The following is a 17,968-nucleotide window of genomic DNA, read 5'->3' on the forward strand; positions in this document are numbered from 1 at the left end:
GGGGCAGCAGGGCAGGTTGCTCCCAGGCCCTTGCATTCGGGGCTCTGTGCTAGAGAGCACCACGCTCGGGTTTCCCTCTCCTTGCAGCCTGCTCCTGCCTGGAGCCGCGTGCCGTTAGGAAGGCGCCAGCTGCCTCGCTGGTTGGAGGAGCAGAGCCCTTGTCCCAGAAGGCGGGAGAGCCAGCCCCGAGCGCTGAGTGGTCCCTGTCTGTAGGTGTGACTGTGCTAGCACTCGCAGGTTGGCCAGCTGCTTCCTCCAAAGCCGTGGTGCTGAGGGCAGACCCCTCAGTCTGCTGAGGAAGACCAAGGAGGTCTGGTGAAAAAGCAAGAAGCTGGGATTAGGGGAAATCAAAGACTCCAGTGGCACCTGGCCGGCTGGCTGCAGGAGATCTGGAAGCAGAGGAGCCAGATCTGTGGTATTGCACAGGGAGCGCTGCCTCCGCTCTGCCCAGCCCAGCTAACGGAGCCTGTCCAGCCCTGTGTGGCAGCACTGCACAGTCACTGGTGCTGCAGGCTCTGGGGTAGGGGCAAGGGGTGCCCTTTTGGAGGGAGTGCCCCTCCTAACCCTTGGTTTCCATCCTTGCACAAGCTGGCCCTGCTCGGGTGGCCGTGGTGAAGGTAAGCTGCTCCCCCAGCTTGCAGAGCACCCCGCAGGTGCTGACTTGTACCCTCTGGTCCCAGGGTGGGTAGCACTTCTTCCGGTGAGCATCCCAAATACCTTCCCCTGCAGGGATGATTAGGCCTTGCCCCAGGGAGTCCCTTAAAGGCCTTATTATCGTCTGGGACTCTCTCCGTGTTGTCTTAATTAGCCCTTTCCGTTCCTGTTGCTACAGGCAGCCCCTGTGAGAGTCTGGTGATTCCCACGGGCACGGTCAGGCATGCGGTGCTGTTGTAAAAGAGAAGGTGCTGCAAAGCTACCCCCAGAAATACCTCCCATCCAGCCCCTGCCCCGCCAGCTGCCCAGGCCGGGGATGAAACGAGCGTCGGCATTTGTGGCGGAGAAAGCACGGCGTATGACACCGTTTCCACCTCCTGCCACAGCGTTTCCCGAGCAGAGGCACAGCAGCAGAGTGGGCAGTGCCCTCGCGCTCGTCTCTGCCAACCGTTGTCTCTAAGAGAGCCGTCTCTGCTCCGCAGCGCGACCGACCTGCTCCGCCGTGGGCATCCCCTGGTGTTCGGGGGTCCCAAGTGGCAGCTGGGGAGCAGCAACTGCAGCCTGCGGGAGGGCGAGTAACGAACTTTTGTATCATGAATTTACAGCAACTGACCATCTTGTTCTTGAGTGAACTTTTTACTGTTTCATTTGTTTGTGTAGAATGTTTCTGGAGCTATATTAATATTTAATGTTTAATATGAGGCTGGGCTGTTCCACACTCAGTGTTGTATATTTTGGAATGGCATTGTTTAGTGAAAAGACAGCGTTGGTATTATTCCGCTCCTCAGAGGGAACGGGACAAAACCCAGCCTGTCTTTTTTCTTAAATGAAGTGAACTTTCTGTTACGAAGTCCTAGCAGGTGTCCAGCCCTTCAGTAAAACGGTGCTCAGAACCGCCCAGCGTGTCCAGCTTTTCTTTGAGCCCTGCCAGACTGCTCCTCCCGGCTCCGTGGAACGGCGTCTGCCGCGTGCCCGGCTGCGTGGGGCGCACTCAGCTGGAGACCACTGCCACCTCTTCCCCCCAGTCCCCCCCAGTGCGGTTTGGGGTTACCCAAGCCTCATTAAGGAATGCCTGGCTCGGGATGGAAATGCTCCAGACGAGCCCACTGGTGCTGAACTGGTGTAAGCTGGCATAAATCGGCATTCCAGGTTAGTTCCTGGTGCTGGCAAGTGCTCTGCCAGCTCCTGCCTGCCTGCCCACCCTCTCACCTCTCTGGATCTGCCCGATCTGCAGCCGGCACCCCGCAGCCCGTACATTCAACAGAAATGCTGTTGTTCTCCCGCCTGCGATCCAGAGCCGGTTTGTGCCGTGGGGGCCGTTGTTGCGCAGACTCGGCACTAATGGTGGGACCATGGCCCTGGACAGACGCTGGCTCCCATTCCGGAGCTCGTTCCTTGGGAAGGGAAGTGGTTAAGTGGTTCTGCTCTCTGAGGATGTTCAGGGAAGTGTTGGCCGCCCGCTGAGCACACTGAAGTCAGTCCAAGCGGGGCTGGCCAGGCATGAGAGGCTGCCCCAGGAGCTCAAGGGCTCTGCCAAGGTTTTGGGGGGCCCCTCCTCTGCATTCCCCAAAGCAGCAAGCGCTGACGGCTCCCATTGCTGCAACTCTGCACTGTTTGTTCTGCTGAGGATGGCAAAAGTGCTCTGATGGCTGCTGAAGGGTGCTGGCGGAGCCGAGGCCGCGGGTGCCCAAGGGAGCGGGGGATGCTCAGCAGCTTTGAAATGCTGGTGATGGGCAGCGGTGGAGCTAGGAGATCTCCGGACAGTGGAGCTGCCCCCGGGCAGACACGGGCCACCCCCATGCGTCCAGCTGTGGGCCAGCTGAGCGAATTGCAGCTTGGGGTGGGAAATCAGAGCAGCCCTCACGGGAGCTGGAAGGCGCCTGGACGTGGGCTGAGACGCCTCACCTGTCCCTCAGATCCCGCTGAGGATCCCTCCCTCACGCTTTCACCCTGCTTTTCAAGGCCAGAGATCCTGTTACAGTCACCTTTATCAGGCTGCTTTGGATCTCCTCGGAGCAGATAAGGTTTGCTTGGCAAGATCCCTGCGATACGGACACGCTGGCCAGGGCTAATGGCTCTTTATCAGCTCATGTCCTGCCAGCTCTCCTGGCCGAGCAGGCGGTGATGCCCGGCCTTGCCAGGCACAGCCCTGCCCTTCCTTGAGTTTCCCAGTGCCTGCTGCGAGTGGGGCCGTGGGGAGCTGGCAGGGCTCTGCTCACGTCATCCCTCGCCCCACTGAGACGCGTGGGACCAGCCTGTGCTGTGTTGGGGGTCCCTGGGGGCACAAGTTTTGGCACCCCCATGGCCATCCGCCTGGGGAGCCGCTGCTTTGTCTGCCCACGACCTTGCTCGCCGGCGGGCAGCCAGAGCACAGCCTTGGCGTGGAGAGCACGCGGCTCCTCTTCCTTCCTTCGGCCTCGGCTAATAAAAGGCACCATCCCTGCGGGACAGCGAGGTCTCTGTTGAGCCCAGCCCCCGCACTCACGGCTGTGCTCCCTGTGGGGTGCAGGGGCTGCCGGCTCAGCACCCGGCCTGGCCAGTCCGAAGGATCCCAGGCAGCACGGACCAGCACGGGGTGAGTGGGGTCCTGGTTCGGGGCATGGTGCTGCCCATGGTGCGAGCATGGGGGGGAGCAGGATCGATCCGGCACGGGTGCTGGCTGCCATGCCGCCCTGGGATTCCCGGTACCGCTCCTGGAGACGTGCCCTGGCCAGGCTGCCTGTCTCAGTGTCCCTTTGTGCCGCACGACCGGGCACAAGCAACCCTGTGGGGATGCCGCACTGGCTCCCGGCCAGCCCGGGCATGGGGCACTGCCGTGCCACACGTGGGCCACCGCCGGCTTGTACCTGGCCTCTGGCTCACCTTGGCTGAAGCTCGGTGCGGGCGGGTCCCTCCCTCGCCTGGCACGGCTGCCGGAGGAGGAGACAGGCGCCGGCCGCCCTCCTCCAGGAACAGCAGCCGAGCCCAGCCCGAGCCCAGCGGGGCCAAGCTGGCCGACTCTGCGGCCCACCCGGGCCACGGCCACCTGCCCGGCACGCCAGGTTCCACGGGCACAGGTAGGAGCCGTTGTGCCGGCGGGGAGCCCCGGGGCACGGCACAGCCCTTGGCAGACGGCACAGCCCCGGGGCACGGCACAGCCCTTGGCACGCGGCACAGCCCCGGGCACAGGCTGGGTGTCGGCAGCTGGCACAAGGCGGCAGACAAGGAAAGGGTTGCGGGATCCCTCGGGAGAGACAAACTGGGACCCCCACACCCGCAGTGCACTTCCCGGGGCTGGTGCATGCCGGACTTTGCCTGGGGAGCCGTGGCGGTGGGGAGGGCTGGGTCCCTCGGGAGGAACGTGCCCAGCCGGCGGTGGCGTGGCTGTGCCCGGGTGAGCTGCCGGTGGGGCAGATGCCGGCACGCCTCCACCCTGCTGCCCAGCCGTGCTGGTGCCTCCACCACGGGGCATCCCCAGATGGGGCAAAAAGCGGTGCCGTGGCCCCCCACGCGGCTGCACTGGCTGGTTCCCGGAGCGTCGGGCGCCCATCCCACCGTGCCACCCCGCTGCAAGTGGCAGCAGGCGCGTTCTTGCCACGCTGTGCCGGGAGCCCGGGGAACGCGGCGCCGCTGGCTCGCCAGCCCACGAGGCACCCTTTTGTTTGCCGGCGGGTCCCGCCATGCCGCTCGGGGGTCGGGGCGTGCCCAGGCTGCCGACGCCTGGCTGGCCTGGCCTCTGCGGGCGGGCAGGCGGCAGGGGCCTCCAGGCAGAAGGAATCGGCAGTGACATTCCCGTAGCCTGGAGACCGCAGTCCCTTTCAGCGGGCAGCCCATTTGAATAAGAATCGTGTGCAGGGAAGGGGGGCCACCGGCCGCCGCCATCCCATCGCCGCCCTCGCCCCGGCTCATTTCTGCGCGCACAGCGCAGAGGGCAGCGGGTCCGGCGCTGCCTTCGCCCCTGGCCTTGACCCACCAGCCCGCCAGACGCTGCAGGACGCCAGGTACTGCGGGCTCGTGGGGCTCGGGGACCCCCTCACCGGCACGCGGCCCCTTGCTGCCTCGCCGGCCGCCTTGGCATGGCTTCGAGCGAGGTCGGTGATGGAGCAGAGTCACGGGTCCCCCTGCCGCCCTGAGCCCCCCTGTCCCGGCCGGCTCCTGCGTGGGGACAGGAAAGATGTGTTTGGGCAGGCTGGGGCCAGGCTTCGATCCAGCGCTTGTGAGGCTGCGAGTGGGCATTACCGGGAGAGAAGGAAGCACAAAAGGCAGCTCCAGCCTAAATTTAACAGTGGGACCCTGGCCAGCAGCAGGGACATCCGGCTCCCCTCCCTGGTGGGCCCTGGCCCGGAGCTGGGACCCCCCAGGGACACCAGTGACCCTCTCAGGGACGGATCCGTCCTGAGCAGGGCAGGATGGGGCTCGGCACAGCCTGTGTGGGGTCCAGGGGTGCGGGGCACAGCCGTGCACCCAGGTCTGTGTGCCGCGAGCCCCTGGGGTTGTACGGGGCTGGGGCACAGCCACAGGGGTGGGCACCCCCAGGAGACTTTGGGACCCAAATGCCCCACCTGACTGAGCCTGCTTCACAGTGCTGTCCCTGGGGTGCACCGCCATGCCCAAACTGGGTGGGAGCACCCCAGGGAGTGCTCCCAGGTGGCCACGGCCGCCCTGCGCCCCATGCCGTACCCCATGCCCTGGCACAGCACCTCTCCGTGTCCCTGCAGGCAGAGCCCGCGGCTGCCCATGGACCTCCTGGTGCTCGCTGTCCTCCTGGGTAAGCGCTGGCCTTGGTGGGGCACCGCGCGCGGCTGGGCACCCTGCACATCCATGGTGCTGGGGGCTGTGGTGGCCCCGGGACCCCAGCTCAGGCAGAGGGTGCCAGGCGGCGGCGATGGCAGCGATGGTGATGCTCCTTGGCCAGCAGCGGGCAGGGCCTGACCGCCACAAATCCCAGTGGAGAATTTGGGCTGCGCTGAGCCCTGGTGGGATTAACGAGCGCCTGACCTGGCTCCTGGCTCCCCCCGGCACCGCTCTGCACCCCGGGAGCTGCCCGTCCCTCCGGGAGCACAGGCAGCCACCCCCTGCCCGGCCCCGCGGCCCCCAGCCCAGCGCTCACACCCGCTGCCTGCCTGGCCCTGCTCCCTGCCCCCCGGTCACGAGGCCCCGGCGCTGCTGCCAGCACCTTTCCGGGTCACGGAGCTTCGTGATGCATCAGTGGGTCGGGACGCAGAGATGGGACGGGATGGGACGGCTGGGGGTGGGGAGGGTGCGTGGCAGGCGTCCGAGGTGTTGGCGGTGGGCGAGGGGCACCCATGTCCCAGGCACCACCCCCAGCCCATGCCCTCGCTCCCTGCAGTGGGGGTGCCGGCAGCGGGGGGCTGGTGGGAGCCCGACCCGAGCCATGGCTGCGCCCGCGGCAGCTGCTACCCGGCCACCGGGAACTTGTTGGTGGGGCGAGGCCCCCGCCTGAGTGCCACCTCCACCTGCGGGCTGGACGGGCCGCAGGAGTACTGCATCGTCAGCCACCTCCAGGTGAGCCCACCCTGCCCTGGCACGGCCCCGGCACAGCCGGGCACTGGGGCAGGCAGCCTCTGGCCGCCCATCCTTGACGGTGCCGCTCCCCGGCGCAGGACTCAGAGAAATGCTTCACCTGCGACTCACGGGACCCGTCCCTGCCCGAGAGCCACCGCATTGAGAACGTCATCTACCTGAGTGGCCCCCACGGCCAGCGGACCTGGTGGCAGTCGGAGAACGGTGAGGCCAGGGCGGCAGCAGGGCTGCGCCCATGTGTGTGTGCTTCAGGGTTACATGGCCATGGGACCCAGGGGGTCTTCCCCAGCCTCGGTCATCACCTCTCTGTCCCTGCCAGGCGTGGAGCACGTCAGCATCCGCCTGGACCTGGAGGGCGAGTTCCACTTCACCCACCTCATCATGAAGTTTAAGGTGGGTCCTGGCACGTGAGTGCCTGGGGTAAGGTGGGATGGGACGAAATGGATGCACGGGGGCTGCTGGGCTGGCGCCCCCCCATCCCAGCTGGGTGTCCCACAGACCTTCCGCCCTGCGGCCATGCTGGTGGAGCGCTCAGCCGACTTCGGGCGCAGCTGGAAGGTCTACCGCTACTTCGCCTACAACTGCTCCAAGATCTTCCCTGGAGTCCCAGGCCAGCCCTCGGGGCTGGTGGACGAGGTGCTGTGTGACCAGCGCTACTCCGAGATCGAGCCCTCCAGCCATGGGGAGGTGCGTGGGGCCGGGGCGGCGCAGAGGGTGACCGGGGGGCTCCAGTGGTCTGGGGAGTCTGGGCTTACCCACCCATTCCTCTCCCCAGGTCATCTTCAAGGTGCTGGACCCCTCCATCCCTGTGGCAGATCCCTACAGCCCGGACATCCAGGGTACATGGCCGGGGGTGCCGAGGCCGCGGGGCTCGTGGGTGGCAGGGTGGTCATCCGATGCTGATGGTGTCATCACCCCCCTCCAGACCTGCTGCGTGTCACCAACCTGCGGGTGAACCTCACCAAGCTGCACACGCTGGGGGACAACCTGCTGGACACGCGGTGGGAGGTGCTGCACAAGTACTACTACGCCGTGGACGAGCTGGTGCTGCGCGGGAGCTGCTTCTGCCACGGCCACGCTGCCCACTGCGCCCCGGCACCCGGCGCCCCGCTGTCCTCCGTCCCTGGCATGGTGAGGTGCACGCAACTGCCGGCATGGCACGGTGCCCTGCCGGAGCCGTCGGCCACGCTGAGCCGGATCCTCCCTCCCCAGATCCACGGGCGCTGTGTCTGCGAGCACCACACGCAGGGGCTGAACTGTGAGCGCTGCCAGGACTTCTACCACGACCTGCCCTGGCGCCCGGCCGAGGGCTCCAGCACCAACGCCTGCCGCCGTGAGTGCCCTGCGCCGACACCAGCACTGTGCTGTGCCCAGGGGGCTTGGGGGAATGGGGGTCCTACATGTTGTGCTTGGGGATTTTGGGGTCCTGCATGTTGTGTGTGAGGGGTCAGCATCCCAGGGGCCATGCCTTGGGGCTGGGGGTCCTATGTGCCATGCTTTGGGGTTGAGGGTACTGCACATGGAGTTGCATTTTGGGGGACATCGGGGTGCTGTAGGCTGCAATTTGGGGGGTTTGGTGGTGGGGTCCATCCTGCTGGGGTGTGGGGCTGGGAGTTCTGCAAGCTGGGGCTTGAGGGATTGGGGGTGGGCGTCCTGGAGGCTGAGGTTTGGCCCTGGGGGTGCTGCCTGCCGGGGCTGGGGTACTGCATGTCATGCCACGGTGCTGTCCCCGCAGGCTGCGACTGCAACGAGCACTCGCAGCAGTGCCACTTCGACATGGCCGTCTTCCTGGCCACGGGGAACGCCAGCGGGGCCGTGTGCGACGGCTGCCAGCACAACACCATGGGCCGCCGCTGCCACCTCTGCAAGCCCTTCTACTACCGGCATCCCCGCTCCGACATCCGTGCCCCCACCGCTTGTGCCCGTGAGTGACCTGGGACCCCAACCCCATGGCTCGCCCTGCCCCACAGCTCCTGGTGCCACCAACCCTGGCCCCACGGCTCCTGGCATCCCCAGCTCCCCACGCTCTCTCTCTCTCGACAGCGTGTGACTGCGACCCAGCGGGCTCACTGGATGGAGGCGCCTGCGACGGGCACACGGACGTGGCGCTGGGCATGATCGCAGGGCAGTGCCGCTGCAAGGAGAACGTGGCCGGCCCCCGCTGCGACCGCTGCCGGCACGGCGCCTACGGCCTCAGCCACGGCGACCCACAGGGCTGCCAGCGTGAGCTGGGACCCAGGGATGGGCACAGGAGGATGCGGGGCGGAGGGACAGAGATGGAGGGACGTGGGATGGAGGGACGTGGGATGGAGGGATGGGGGTGGAGGGATGGAGATAGAGGAATGGGGACAGAGAGATGGGAATGGAGGGGTAAGGGATGGAAGGACACGGGATGGGGGGGGCCATGAAGTCCCTGGGCTGTGGTGTCACACGGCAGCCCCTCATGTGTGGGGGTGTGTGTGCATGTGGGGGACAGCGTGCAGGTGTGACCCGCGGGGCACGGTGGCGGGCAGCTCCCCCTGCGACCCCATCAGCGGGGACTGCTACTGCAAGCGCTTCGTGGCCGGGCGCTCCTGCAGCCAGTGTGTGGTGAGTGCCCCAGCCTGCCCCACAGCCTGCCCCACGCCGTACTCCCTGGCCCTGACTCTCCCCAGCCCCACTGCACCCCCCAGGGCTGGGCTAGCCCCACACCTGCCCCACACTCCCCCTACTCTTGCTGCAGCCTGAGTTCTGGGGCCTGAGCTACGACGTGGGGGGCTGCCGGCCCTGCGCCTGCGACTTCGGGGGAGCCTACAGCAACCGGTGGGGCCCAGCACAGCGCCTGGCGGGGCACTGGGATGGGGGTGCAGGAGTGGGGACAGAGCTGGGGGTCAGGCATGGTTGGGGGGGAGGGACGGGGACGTCAGTGAAGGGATGGCGACAGGGCTGGGGAGGCAGAGGGGCTGGGATGGAGCCGGGGGATCTCCATCCCCTGAGATGGAGGGATGGGGACTGGGATGGAGGGAGGGGTGGATGGGGACAGAGCCAGACAGAAGGGCAGGCAAAGGCACAAGATGGTCACCCCAGGTGCTCCATGGAGGACGGGGCTTGTCCCTGCCGTCCCCACCTCATGGGGCGGCAGTGCGACCAGGTACAGCCCGGCTTCTTCTGCGCCCCCCTCGACTACTACACCTACGAGGCTGAGCGGGCCACCGGCCACGGCCACGGCCACCCCCAGCTCCCGGTGAGTCTCTTGGAGGGGTCCCTGCACCCCCAGCCTGGGCTTGTGCATGGCTGTCACTGTGCACCATGCTCCACGCATGGCTGTCACCATGCTTCGCGTGTGGCTGTCACCCTGTCCCGCCTGTGGCTGTCCCCATGCATGGCCACCCGTCCCCTCACCCTGTCCCCGCAGGGCGCCATCCGGGCAGAGGTGCCCCAGGATTGCCTGGAGTACGACACCGGGGAGCCAGGGGGGCGGAAGGGGCGCCCACGGCACCAGCGCAGTTCCCCCCGCGTCCCCCAGCCCCGTGCCCTCTCGCGCCGCAGCCGCCAGCAGCCCCCCAAGGTGAGCCCGGGGGGGGTGGGACGGGGCATGGCGGGGCGCTGTGGGGTGGGGGCAGCCTCGGGGCAGAGCCGGGGCCAAGCCGTGCCGGTGCTCTGCCCAGCCGGACGTGGAGGAGGTGGTGCGGGACAGCACCGAGCGCATGGTGACGTGGACGGGCTCGGGGTTCGCCCGGGTGCGGGACGGGGCTGGCCTGACCTTCCGTGTGGACAACGTGCCCTACCCCATGGACTACGAGCTGCTGCTGCGCTACGAGCCCGAGGTGAGTGTGGTTACGGCCGTGGCCACGCCACGTACGGTGCCGCACAGCCCTGATGACGCTTCGTTGTTGCTGCAGTCAGCCGAGGACTGGGAGGCCGTGGTCAGCGTCAGCTCCCGCGTGCTGCCCACCAGCCCTCGCTGCGGGAACCTGCTGCCTTCCGAGCAGATGTACCGCGAGAGCCTGCCCCACAGCCAGAGGTGGGACGGGACGGGATGGGACAGGATGGGATGAAAATGAGAATGGAGATGGCGACATGATGAGGATGGAGATAGGGTGCAGATAGGATGGGGGTGGCGACAAGGATCAGGACAGAGCAGGGACAAGGACAGCCCTGCCACACTCTCAGAACTGAGGGATGGGCACGGGGACAGGGACAAGGAAGGTGGCCCAGTGCTGCTGCTGTCCCCTGGCCGTCCCCGCAGCCCTGCTGTGCCCGTACCCCAACACCTGCCTCTGCACAGGTATGTCCTGCTGTCCCGGCCCTTTTGCTTTGAGCCCAGCGCTCCCTACGAGGTGACCATGAGGCTTCAACGGGCCGGTGTCACCCAGCGCCACCCTGGCACCTTCATCCTCATTGACTCGGTGAGGGGGGTCTTGCTGCACCCCGTGCCCGGGGCTCAGCAGGGGTGGGGTGATGGGCAGGGATGGGGGACCACGGGCTGGGGTCGGCAGTGATCCCTGTTCGGGGCTGCACGTGGGGTGGGGATGGACGCGGGAATGGGGATGGGATGGGGATGGAATGGGACTGGGGATGGGACTGGCGATGTTGATGGAGATGGGATGGGGATGGGAAAGCGAATGGGGATGTTGGTGGGGAAGGGGATATCAATGGGGCTGGGGATATTGATGAAGTTGGGGTTGACCTTAGGGGACAGCAATAAGGAAGACTGTGGGGATGAGAATTTGGGTGGGAGTATCAATGGGGCTGGGGATGCTGATGGGGTTGGCGATGCCAACAGAGCTGGAGCTGTTGATGGGGCCAGGGTGGTTGAGCCCCCAGTAGGGTTGGGGGCTGCCCCAGGGCAGATGGATCTGGCCGAGGAGCGGGGGGCAGGGGGCAGGTCCCACAGCAGGGTTGGCTGTGCCTCCCCAAGCCTCATCTCTTCTGCTCTCTCTGCTGCCTGGCACAGCTGGTGCTGCTGCCACGGGTGTCAGAGCTGCCGGGCTTCCATGGTGCGGAGGCGGCGACGCGCCTGGAGGAGCTGGAGCGGTACCAGTGCCTGGAGGCGTTTCGCATGGCCCCGCCATCACCCCTGGCCCAGGCCTGTGCCCGCCTGGTCTGCAGCGTCTCGGCCCTGCTGCACGGCGGGGCACTGCGTGAGTGGGACCACCGCGGGCAGGGCACCCTGCCGGGGTCCGGGGACATGACCAGGGCAGTGGGAGAGGGTCGGGATGGGGCTGTGCCCACGGCAGGGTGGGCAGGGGTACCCAGGGTGGTGGGTCAGGATGGGGCCATGCCTGCGGCAGGGTGGGCAGGGGAGCGGTCGCAGGGCGCGGGCAGGGCGCGGGCAGGGCAGCCCCGTCCCCACGCTGGCCCTGCTGCCCGCAGCCTGCCAGTGCGACCCGCAGGGCTCCCGCAGCAGCGAGTGCCAGGCGCAGGGAGGGCAGTGCGAGTGCAAGCCCCACATCCTCGGCCGGCGCTGCGACCACTGCGCCCCCGGCAGCTACGGCTTCGGGCCCCTGGGCTGCAGCCGTGAGTAGTGGGATCTGCGCCTGCTGGGCATCCCTGTCCCTCCTGTCCATCCGTCCAGACCTCAGAGCCCCACTGGCTGCCGTATTCATTGTCTGTCTGTCCATCTGTCCGCGCATGTCTCCATCTCAGCCCTGCTGTCCTGCAGCCGTGGGTTGGGTCCCCCTTCTCCCTCTGTCCATTTATCTTTCCTTCCTTCCATCCATCCACCCATCCATCCATCTGAGCCCCGTGATCCTGCCTGGTGCGGGCACCGCCCTGCCTTGCACTCACTTGTCTGTCCGTCCACCCACCTGTGTGTCCCTCCATGGGCTGGGCGTGCCCTGGGTGCAGGTCCCTGGTCCGTCTGTCTGTCCATCCGTCCCTGTGTCCCTGCACCCACGTGCCTGACCCGAGCCGTGCTGTCCCACAGCCTGTGCGTGCTCCCCGGAGGGCTCGGTGTCACAGCTGTGCGATGCGGTGAGCGGGCAGTGCCAGTGCCAGCCTGGCGCCGTGGGCCGGCAGTGTGACCAGTGCCAGCCCGGCCACTGGGGCTTCCCCGCCTGCCGGCCCTGCCAGTGCAACGGGCATGCCGAGGAGTGCGACACCCGGACGGGCAGCTGCCTGCGCTGCCGCGACCACACCGCCGGCCGGCACTGCGAGAGGTGAGCCTGGTTGGAGGGGAGGAGGTGGGACAGCATGGCATGGGGTGGGATGAGATGGGATGGGATAGATAAAATTGGATGGGATAGGGTGGGATAGGATGGGAGGGGATGGTGAGATGTGGTATGATGGGATGAAATGGGATGGTGGGATGGGATATGGTAGATTTAGATTGGATGGGATAATGGGATGGGATATGATGGGATGGATGAGACAAGATGGGATGTGGTGGCATGCCATGGCGTGGGATGGATGAGGTGGGATGGGATGTGGCGATGGGATGGACCTCTGGGGCACTCACTCCTTGCCCTCGCAGGTGCCAGGACGGTTACTACGGGGACCCGGTGCTGGGCTCAGGGCAGCAGTGCCGGCCCTGCCCCTGCCCCGGCTACCCCGGTACGCGGCACTACCACGGGAGCGCCTGCCACGCCGACGAGGAGACCCACCACATCGTCTGCCTCTGCGCACCTGGATACACCGGTGAGGGGCAGAGCAGGCACCACGGAATGGGGATTCCTCGGCACTGGGGCTGCAGGACCCCCGGCGCCCACGGGCCCCTCTCCCCACAGGGCCCCGCTGCGACCACTGCTCCCCCGGCTACTTCGGGGCGCCAGAGATGGAGGGAGGAGTGTGCCGGCCCTGCCAGTGCAACAACAACATTGACACCAGCGACCCGGGGGCCTGCGACCCCCGCACGGGGCACTGCCTGCGCTGCCTGTACCACACCGCCGGGCCCCGCTGCGCCGACTGCCAGCCTGGCTACTACGGCAATGCCCTGCAGCGCAGCTGCCGGCGTGAGCGGGGCGGGGTCTGCACCGGGGCTGGGGCCGAGCGAGGGTTTGGGGACATGCGGGGGATTTTGGGGTGATGCAAGGGCTCGGGGTGGGGGTGAGGTTTGGGGCTGCGTTGGAGTGTGAGGGGATTGGGGTTGTGTGGAGGGGTTGGGTTGGGCAGGTTTTGGGGGGGTTTGGGTCTGGGTGGGGTGAGGGCCAGGTGGGGTTTGGGGCTTTTGGGGGAGTTTGGGGCTGTGGCCAGGGTTGGGGCTGGGCAGGGGATGGGGACCGGAGTCGGGGGGGTGTGTTGGGATCAGCGGGGTGTTGGGGCTGTGCATGGTTTTGGGGGCAGGTGAGGGATTTGAGGCGCCGGTGCCAGATGCCAGGAGGACATCGCCTGGGTGGGGGGTGCAGGCTGAGCCCCACGCGGCCACCCACCTGCCCGCAGGCTGTGGCTGCAACCCACAGGGAACCCTGGTCTCCCACTGCACCGCTGGCACCTGCGCCTGCGACCGCGGCACGGGCACCTGCGCCTGCCGACCCAACGTGGTGGGCAAGAGCTGCGACCGCTGCGCACCCCACTTCTGGAGCCTGGGGGGGCCAGGGGGCTGCGAGCCCTGCGGCTGCCACCCCATGCATGCCCTGCACCCCGCCTGTGATGCGGTGAGTCCCCCGGCACAGCTCAGCTGCTCTTCCAGCACCCGGTGAGCCGTCCGGCTGAGCACACCACTCTCGCTGCAGGTGACGGGGCGGTGCCAGTGCCGGCCCGGCTTCGGGGGCCGCGTCTGCTCCCAGTGCCAGGAGCATCACTGGGGAGACCCCGAGCAGGAGTGCCGAGGTGGGGACACGTCCCGGGGACCGGGGATGCAGGGGCTCAGGATGTGGGGTTTAGGGGAACCCTGGGTGCATGGTGGGACTCTATGGACATAGGGTGGCCCTGGGGACATGGTGGGAGACTCTGAACATGGGGGTCTTGGGGAGACAGCAGGACACTGGGCACACTGGGGACACAGGGGACTCAGGAGATCCTGGGGACATGGTGAGATCATGAGGACATAGCAGGATGCTTTGGACTTGGGGGACCTTGGAGCTGTAGTGGGATGCTGGGGACATGATGGGACCGTGGGGATGTAAGGGATCCTGGAAATGTGGTGGAATGCTGGGGACATGGAGGACCCTGGGGACATGATGGGTCTCTGGGGACACGGAAGATGCAGGTGATGCTGAGTACATGGTGGGATTGTGGGGACACAGAAGACCCTGGGGACATGGTGGGACTCTGGAGACACAGGGGGATATGGTGGGACGCTGGGGACATGATGGCACCCTGGGGACACGGGGGTCCCTGCAGAGACCAAGACACACTGCTGCCTGTCTCCGCAGCCTGCGAGTGTGAGCCGCTGGGCGCTGAGAGCCCGCAGTGCGAGCAGGCCAGCGGGCAGTGCCGGTGCCGGCCGGGCTTCGGGGGGCTGCGCTGTGACCGCTGCCAGCGAGGCTACCAGGACGCCTTCCCCCGCTGCTCGCCCTGCCACCCCTGCTTCGGGCGCTGGGACTTGGCCCTGGGCAGCCTGCGGGATGGGCTGCAGCGTCTGGGGGTGCAGGCGCGGGCGCTGCGGGAGGGGAGCTCCGCGCCCCAGCTCAGCCCCCGCCGCCTTCGGGCACTGGAGGAGGCCTTGGGCCACATTGAGCAGCTGCTGGGTGATGGGGGAAACCCCAGCGGCCCCCTCCTCGATGGGCTGCCCAGGCGGCTGGACAGCACCAGGCAAGTGTGCACAGTGGCCTGGGGTGGGGAGGACACCCCTTTTGTCACCCAAAAAGGCTTGAGACCCTCTTCCCCTGTCCAAAGGATGGAGCTGGACGAATTCTGGAAGCAGCTCCAAGAGGTGGAGCAACATCTGGATCAGCTGGCGCAGACAGATGTGCAGCACCACAACCAGCTAGCTGGGCTGAGCCGCGAGCTGGGGAGTCTCAACCAAACTACTTCCCGCCTACAAATCCTCCTCGGCACCGTAGCAGCAGCCGGATTTGGTGGTAAGAGCATCCAGCGAGGACTGGGGGATTCGGTGGCAATCGTTCCGGCCGCACCCTGACACCAGCACCCGCAGACTCTTACCGCAGCATCCTGGCGTCGGCGAAGGACTCGCGGCAGGCAGAGGTGGTGGCCAATGGCACGGCCGGTGAGCTGAATGGGTCGCGGGCGACGCGTCGGGCAACTGAGCAGGTGCTGCGGCAGCGGAGCGATGCTTTTCGCCGTGGCACCGCCGCGGCACGGAAATCCTTGCGGGAGGCACAGAAACGGGTGATGGGACTCAGCATTGCCGGGATCAATGAGAAGGTGAGAGCGGGACTGGTGGGGGGTAAACAGGCGCCTGGGGGGAGATCCCCGTGACGGGGCAACTCTCGGGCTTTGCCTGCATGTCGCCCCGTCACGGGGATCTCCCCCCATGCAATGTTGAGCTGCCACCTCCACCATTGGCATCACTGCAGATTTGTGGGTCACCCGGGGACCGGACCTGTGAGCAAGCGCCTTGTGGAGGAGCCTTGTGCCGGGACAGTGCGGGGACACGGCGTTGCGGTGGCAGGGGGTGCGCGGGGGCACTGCCCGTCTCAGCTCGAGCCCTCAGCAGTGCCCGTAACGCCTCGCAGCAGCTGGAGGTGGCCTTGGGGCAGCTGGGTGCTGTGGCACAGAAGGTAGGGGTGGTGGCTCCATGGCGCTTTTTGGGGTCCCCTTACGTTGCTTTTGCACAGCCTGCTTGTGCCCTTTCCCACATGTCCTCCAAACATGTCCCTGCCGCGTGTCCCTCTTCGCAGATGCCCCTTGTGTGTCCCTTTGGGCCATTGCTGCACCCCCTTTACACCCCCTTGCAGACCCCTTCCATGCCTCCTTGTACCCTGTTGCACACCCCCTCGTGTCCTCTTGCGTGCCCCTTTGTGTACCCCATTACACTTCCCTTGCCTGCCCCCATCTTGTCCCCTTGCTCTCCCTGCCCACCTCCCCATGCCCCCCAGACGCAGAAGGTGCAGGAGCTGGCACGGGGGGCTCGGAGCAGGGCGGAGGAGGCCCTGGGACGTTCGCAGGCTGCCCGCAGCCGTGCGGAGAAGGCGACAGCCCAGCTGCGGGACTTCATCCGCCGCATCAAGGCCTTCCTGGCAGGTAGTGTCGGCACGGGGTGGGCACAAGGGCGCAGTGAGGGGGTCAGCACGCCCACTCTGAGCCTACTCCGTTTCTGTGTCGCAGAGGAGGGCGCTGACCCGGGCAGCATCGAGCTGGTGGCCCGGCAGGTGCTGAACATCTCCCTGCCCAGCAGCCCCGGCCGGATCCAGGAGCTGCTGCGGGAGATGCGGGAGAGCATCGGCCAGCTGGAAGGGGTGGACGCAGTCCTCAACAGCACGGCGCAGGGACTGGCCATAGCACGGGGGCTGCTGGCGCAGGGACAGGACGCCAGGTGAGTGGCGGGGAACGTGCTGGGGCGGGTAGGGGGTTGGGGGTCCATATCCCAGCGCTGGCAGGGGCTAGAGCTGCCTGTGCTGTTACAGGGAGCGAGCGGAGGGTGTGAGGGACGAGCTGGCGGGGACGCAGCGGGCACTGGAGGCAGCGCGGGCACAGGCAGCAGCAGCGGGGAGCGCCCTGCGGAGCGCCAGGGATGCCATCCGGGCGGCCGAGAGCAGAGCCAAAGAGGTGAGGGGCACCGGCGCTGCGGGTACGCCGAGGCCAGGGGAGCAGGGCCAATGCTGCCGGCACAGCTGGGGAGCAGGGATGGTGCTTTGGGCGTGTTAAGGGCAACAAGATTGGTGCCGTGGGAGCACTGGGAATAATGGTGTCGGTGTTGTGGGGACACTGGAAGCAATGGGGTCGGTGCCGTGGAGAGCAAGGCTGATGCCACGGGCACACCAGAGGGGGCTGTGCCAGGGGGACATGAATGCTGTGGGGCAGGTGCCATGTGTTTGCCAAGGTGGTGGGACTGGCACCGTGGGTGCGGCCGTCGCCGTGCCTGCCAGCAGCCAGTGCCCGTGCCTGTCCAGGCGGAGCGCAGGCTGCAGACGCTGGAGGGGAAGGAGTCTCGAGCGCAGCGGCGGCTGCGGGAGCTGGCGCAGCGCGTCACCGCCCTGCAGGAGCGGGGCCAGGATGCCCGCCGCATGGCCCAGCAAGCCAAGGATGGGGCCCAGCGTGCCACCGCTGCCTCGGGGATGCTCAGCCAGGTGAGCCCCAACCCTGCCCAGCTGTGGCGCGGCACCAAGGGTGTACGGGGTGCCAGGGCGGGGCTCAGCCTCGCCGTGCCCTTGTGCCACCAGGACCTGGCGCAGGTGACGCAGCGCTACGTAGTGCTGAAGGGCCGGGTGAGCGGGCTGGCCGGGGTGTCCGGTGGGGCCCTGCAGCGCGTGACGCAGCTGACGGCCGAGGCCCGGGACCTCCTGGACAAGGCCAGCAGCAGCAAGAAGAAGCTGGAAGGTGAGGGGCGAGTTCGTGGTGGGGGGCATTCCCTGCCACCCCGACCCCGCTCGGTGCCCACCTCCCCATGCACCGGATGCCCCAAGGGTGACGCGTGCTGGTGACATGGTGTGGGGACGGGCTGCACCCCAACCGTGCCCCCTCCCTCCCGCAGAGCTGGAGCAGCACTTCGGGGCCAACGAGCGGGCAATGGCAGCGAAGGCGACGCGACTGCAGGCATTGGAGCAGCGGGTCTGGGGGCTGCTGGAGGAGATCCGGGAGAGGGCCAACGCTTATGCCACCTGCTAGGGACCCCCGGTGGGGCCGGGGGCTGGGGGCCGGTCCTGCCCCGCAGCCCCCCGCCCCGGTCCCCGCAGTCCGGGGGTCCCGTCCCCTTCGCAGGAGCCTGTAGCGCGGCCGCTCCTGCAAATAAAGCCCTGAACAGCGGCTG

The 17,968-nt window shown here is 67.2% G+C and overlaps 1 protein-coding gene across 3 annotated transcripts; it reads left to right on the top strand.

Annotated features, from left to right (window-relative positions):
• The first annotated feature begins 3,151 nt into the window (after window positions 1–3,151).
• LOC147599554 (laminin subunit beta-2-like) lies at window positions 3,152–17,964 on the top strand. Of its 3 annotated transcripts, none has more exons than XM_086755720.1 (35): window positions 3,152–3,229; window positions 5,352–5,401; window positions 5,984–6,159; window positions 6,258–6,381; window positions 6,497–6,570; window positions 6,676–6,864; window positions 6,953–7,016; window positions 7,103–7,308; window positions 7,390–7,510; window positions 7,913–8,101; window positions 8,221–8,400; window positions 8,654–8,766; window positions 8,900–8,979; window positions 9,244–9,400; window positions 9,572–9,724; window positions 9,825–9,983; window positions 10,059–10,180; window positions 10,445–10,565; window positions 11,114–11,300; window positions 11,533–11,676; window positions 12,086–12,317; window positions 12,632–12,795; window positions 12,885–13,109; window positions 13,537–13,751; window positions 13,830–13,926; window positions 14,472–14,850; window positions 14,935–15,119; window positions 15,194–15,423; window positions 15,576–15,779; window positions 16,098–16,242; window positions 16,327–16,534; window positions 16,626–16,767; window positions 17,112–17,288; window positions 17,382–17,538; window positions 17,693–17,964. In XM_086755720.1, the coding sequence occupies exons 2-35, from the start codon at window positions 5,371–5,373 to the stop codon at window positions 17,824–17,826; spliced, it is 5,484 nt and encodes a 1,827-aa protein (XP_086611846.1). In that variant the 5' UTR covers window positions 3,152–3,229; window positions 5,352–5,370; the 3' UTR covers window positions 17,827–17,964. The 3 variants fall into 3 exon arrangements, with proteins under 3 accessions (XP_086611846.1, XP_086611845.1, XP_086611844.1); XM_086755719.1 differs by lacking the exon at window positions 3,152–3,229 and adding an exon at window positions 3,606–3,710; XM_086755718.1 differs by lacking the exon at window positions 3,152–3,229 and adding an exon at window positions 4,525–4,634.
• The last annotated feature ends 4 nt before the right edge of the window (window positions 17,965–17,968 follow it).

The sequence above is a fragment of the Chlamydotis macqueenii genome, chromosome 10 (assembly GCF_036417535.1).
Source record: "Chlamydotis macqueenii isolate bChlMac1 chromosome 10, bChlMac1.mat, whole genome shotgun sequence".
In the NCBI taxonomy this organism is placed as follows: domain Eukaryota; kingdom Metazoa; phylum Chordata; class Aves; order Otidiformes; family Otididae; genus Chlamydotis; species Chlamydotis macqueenii.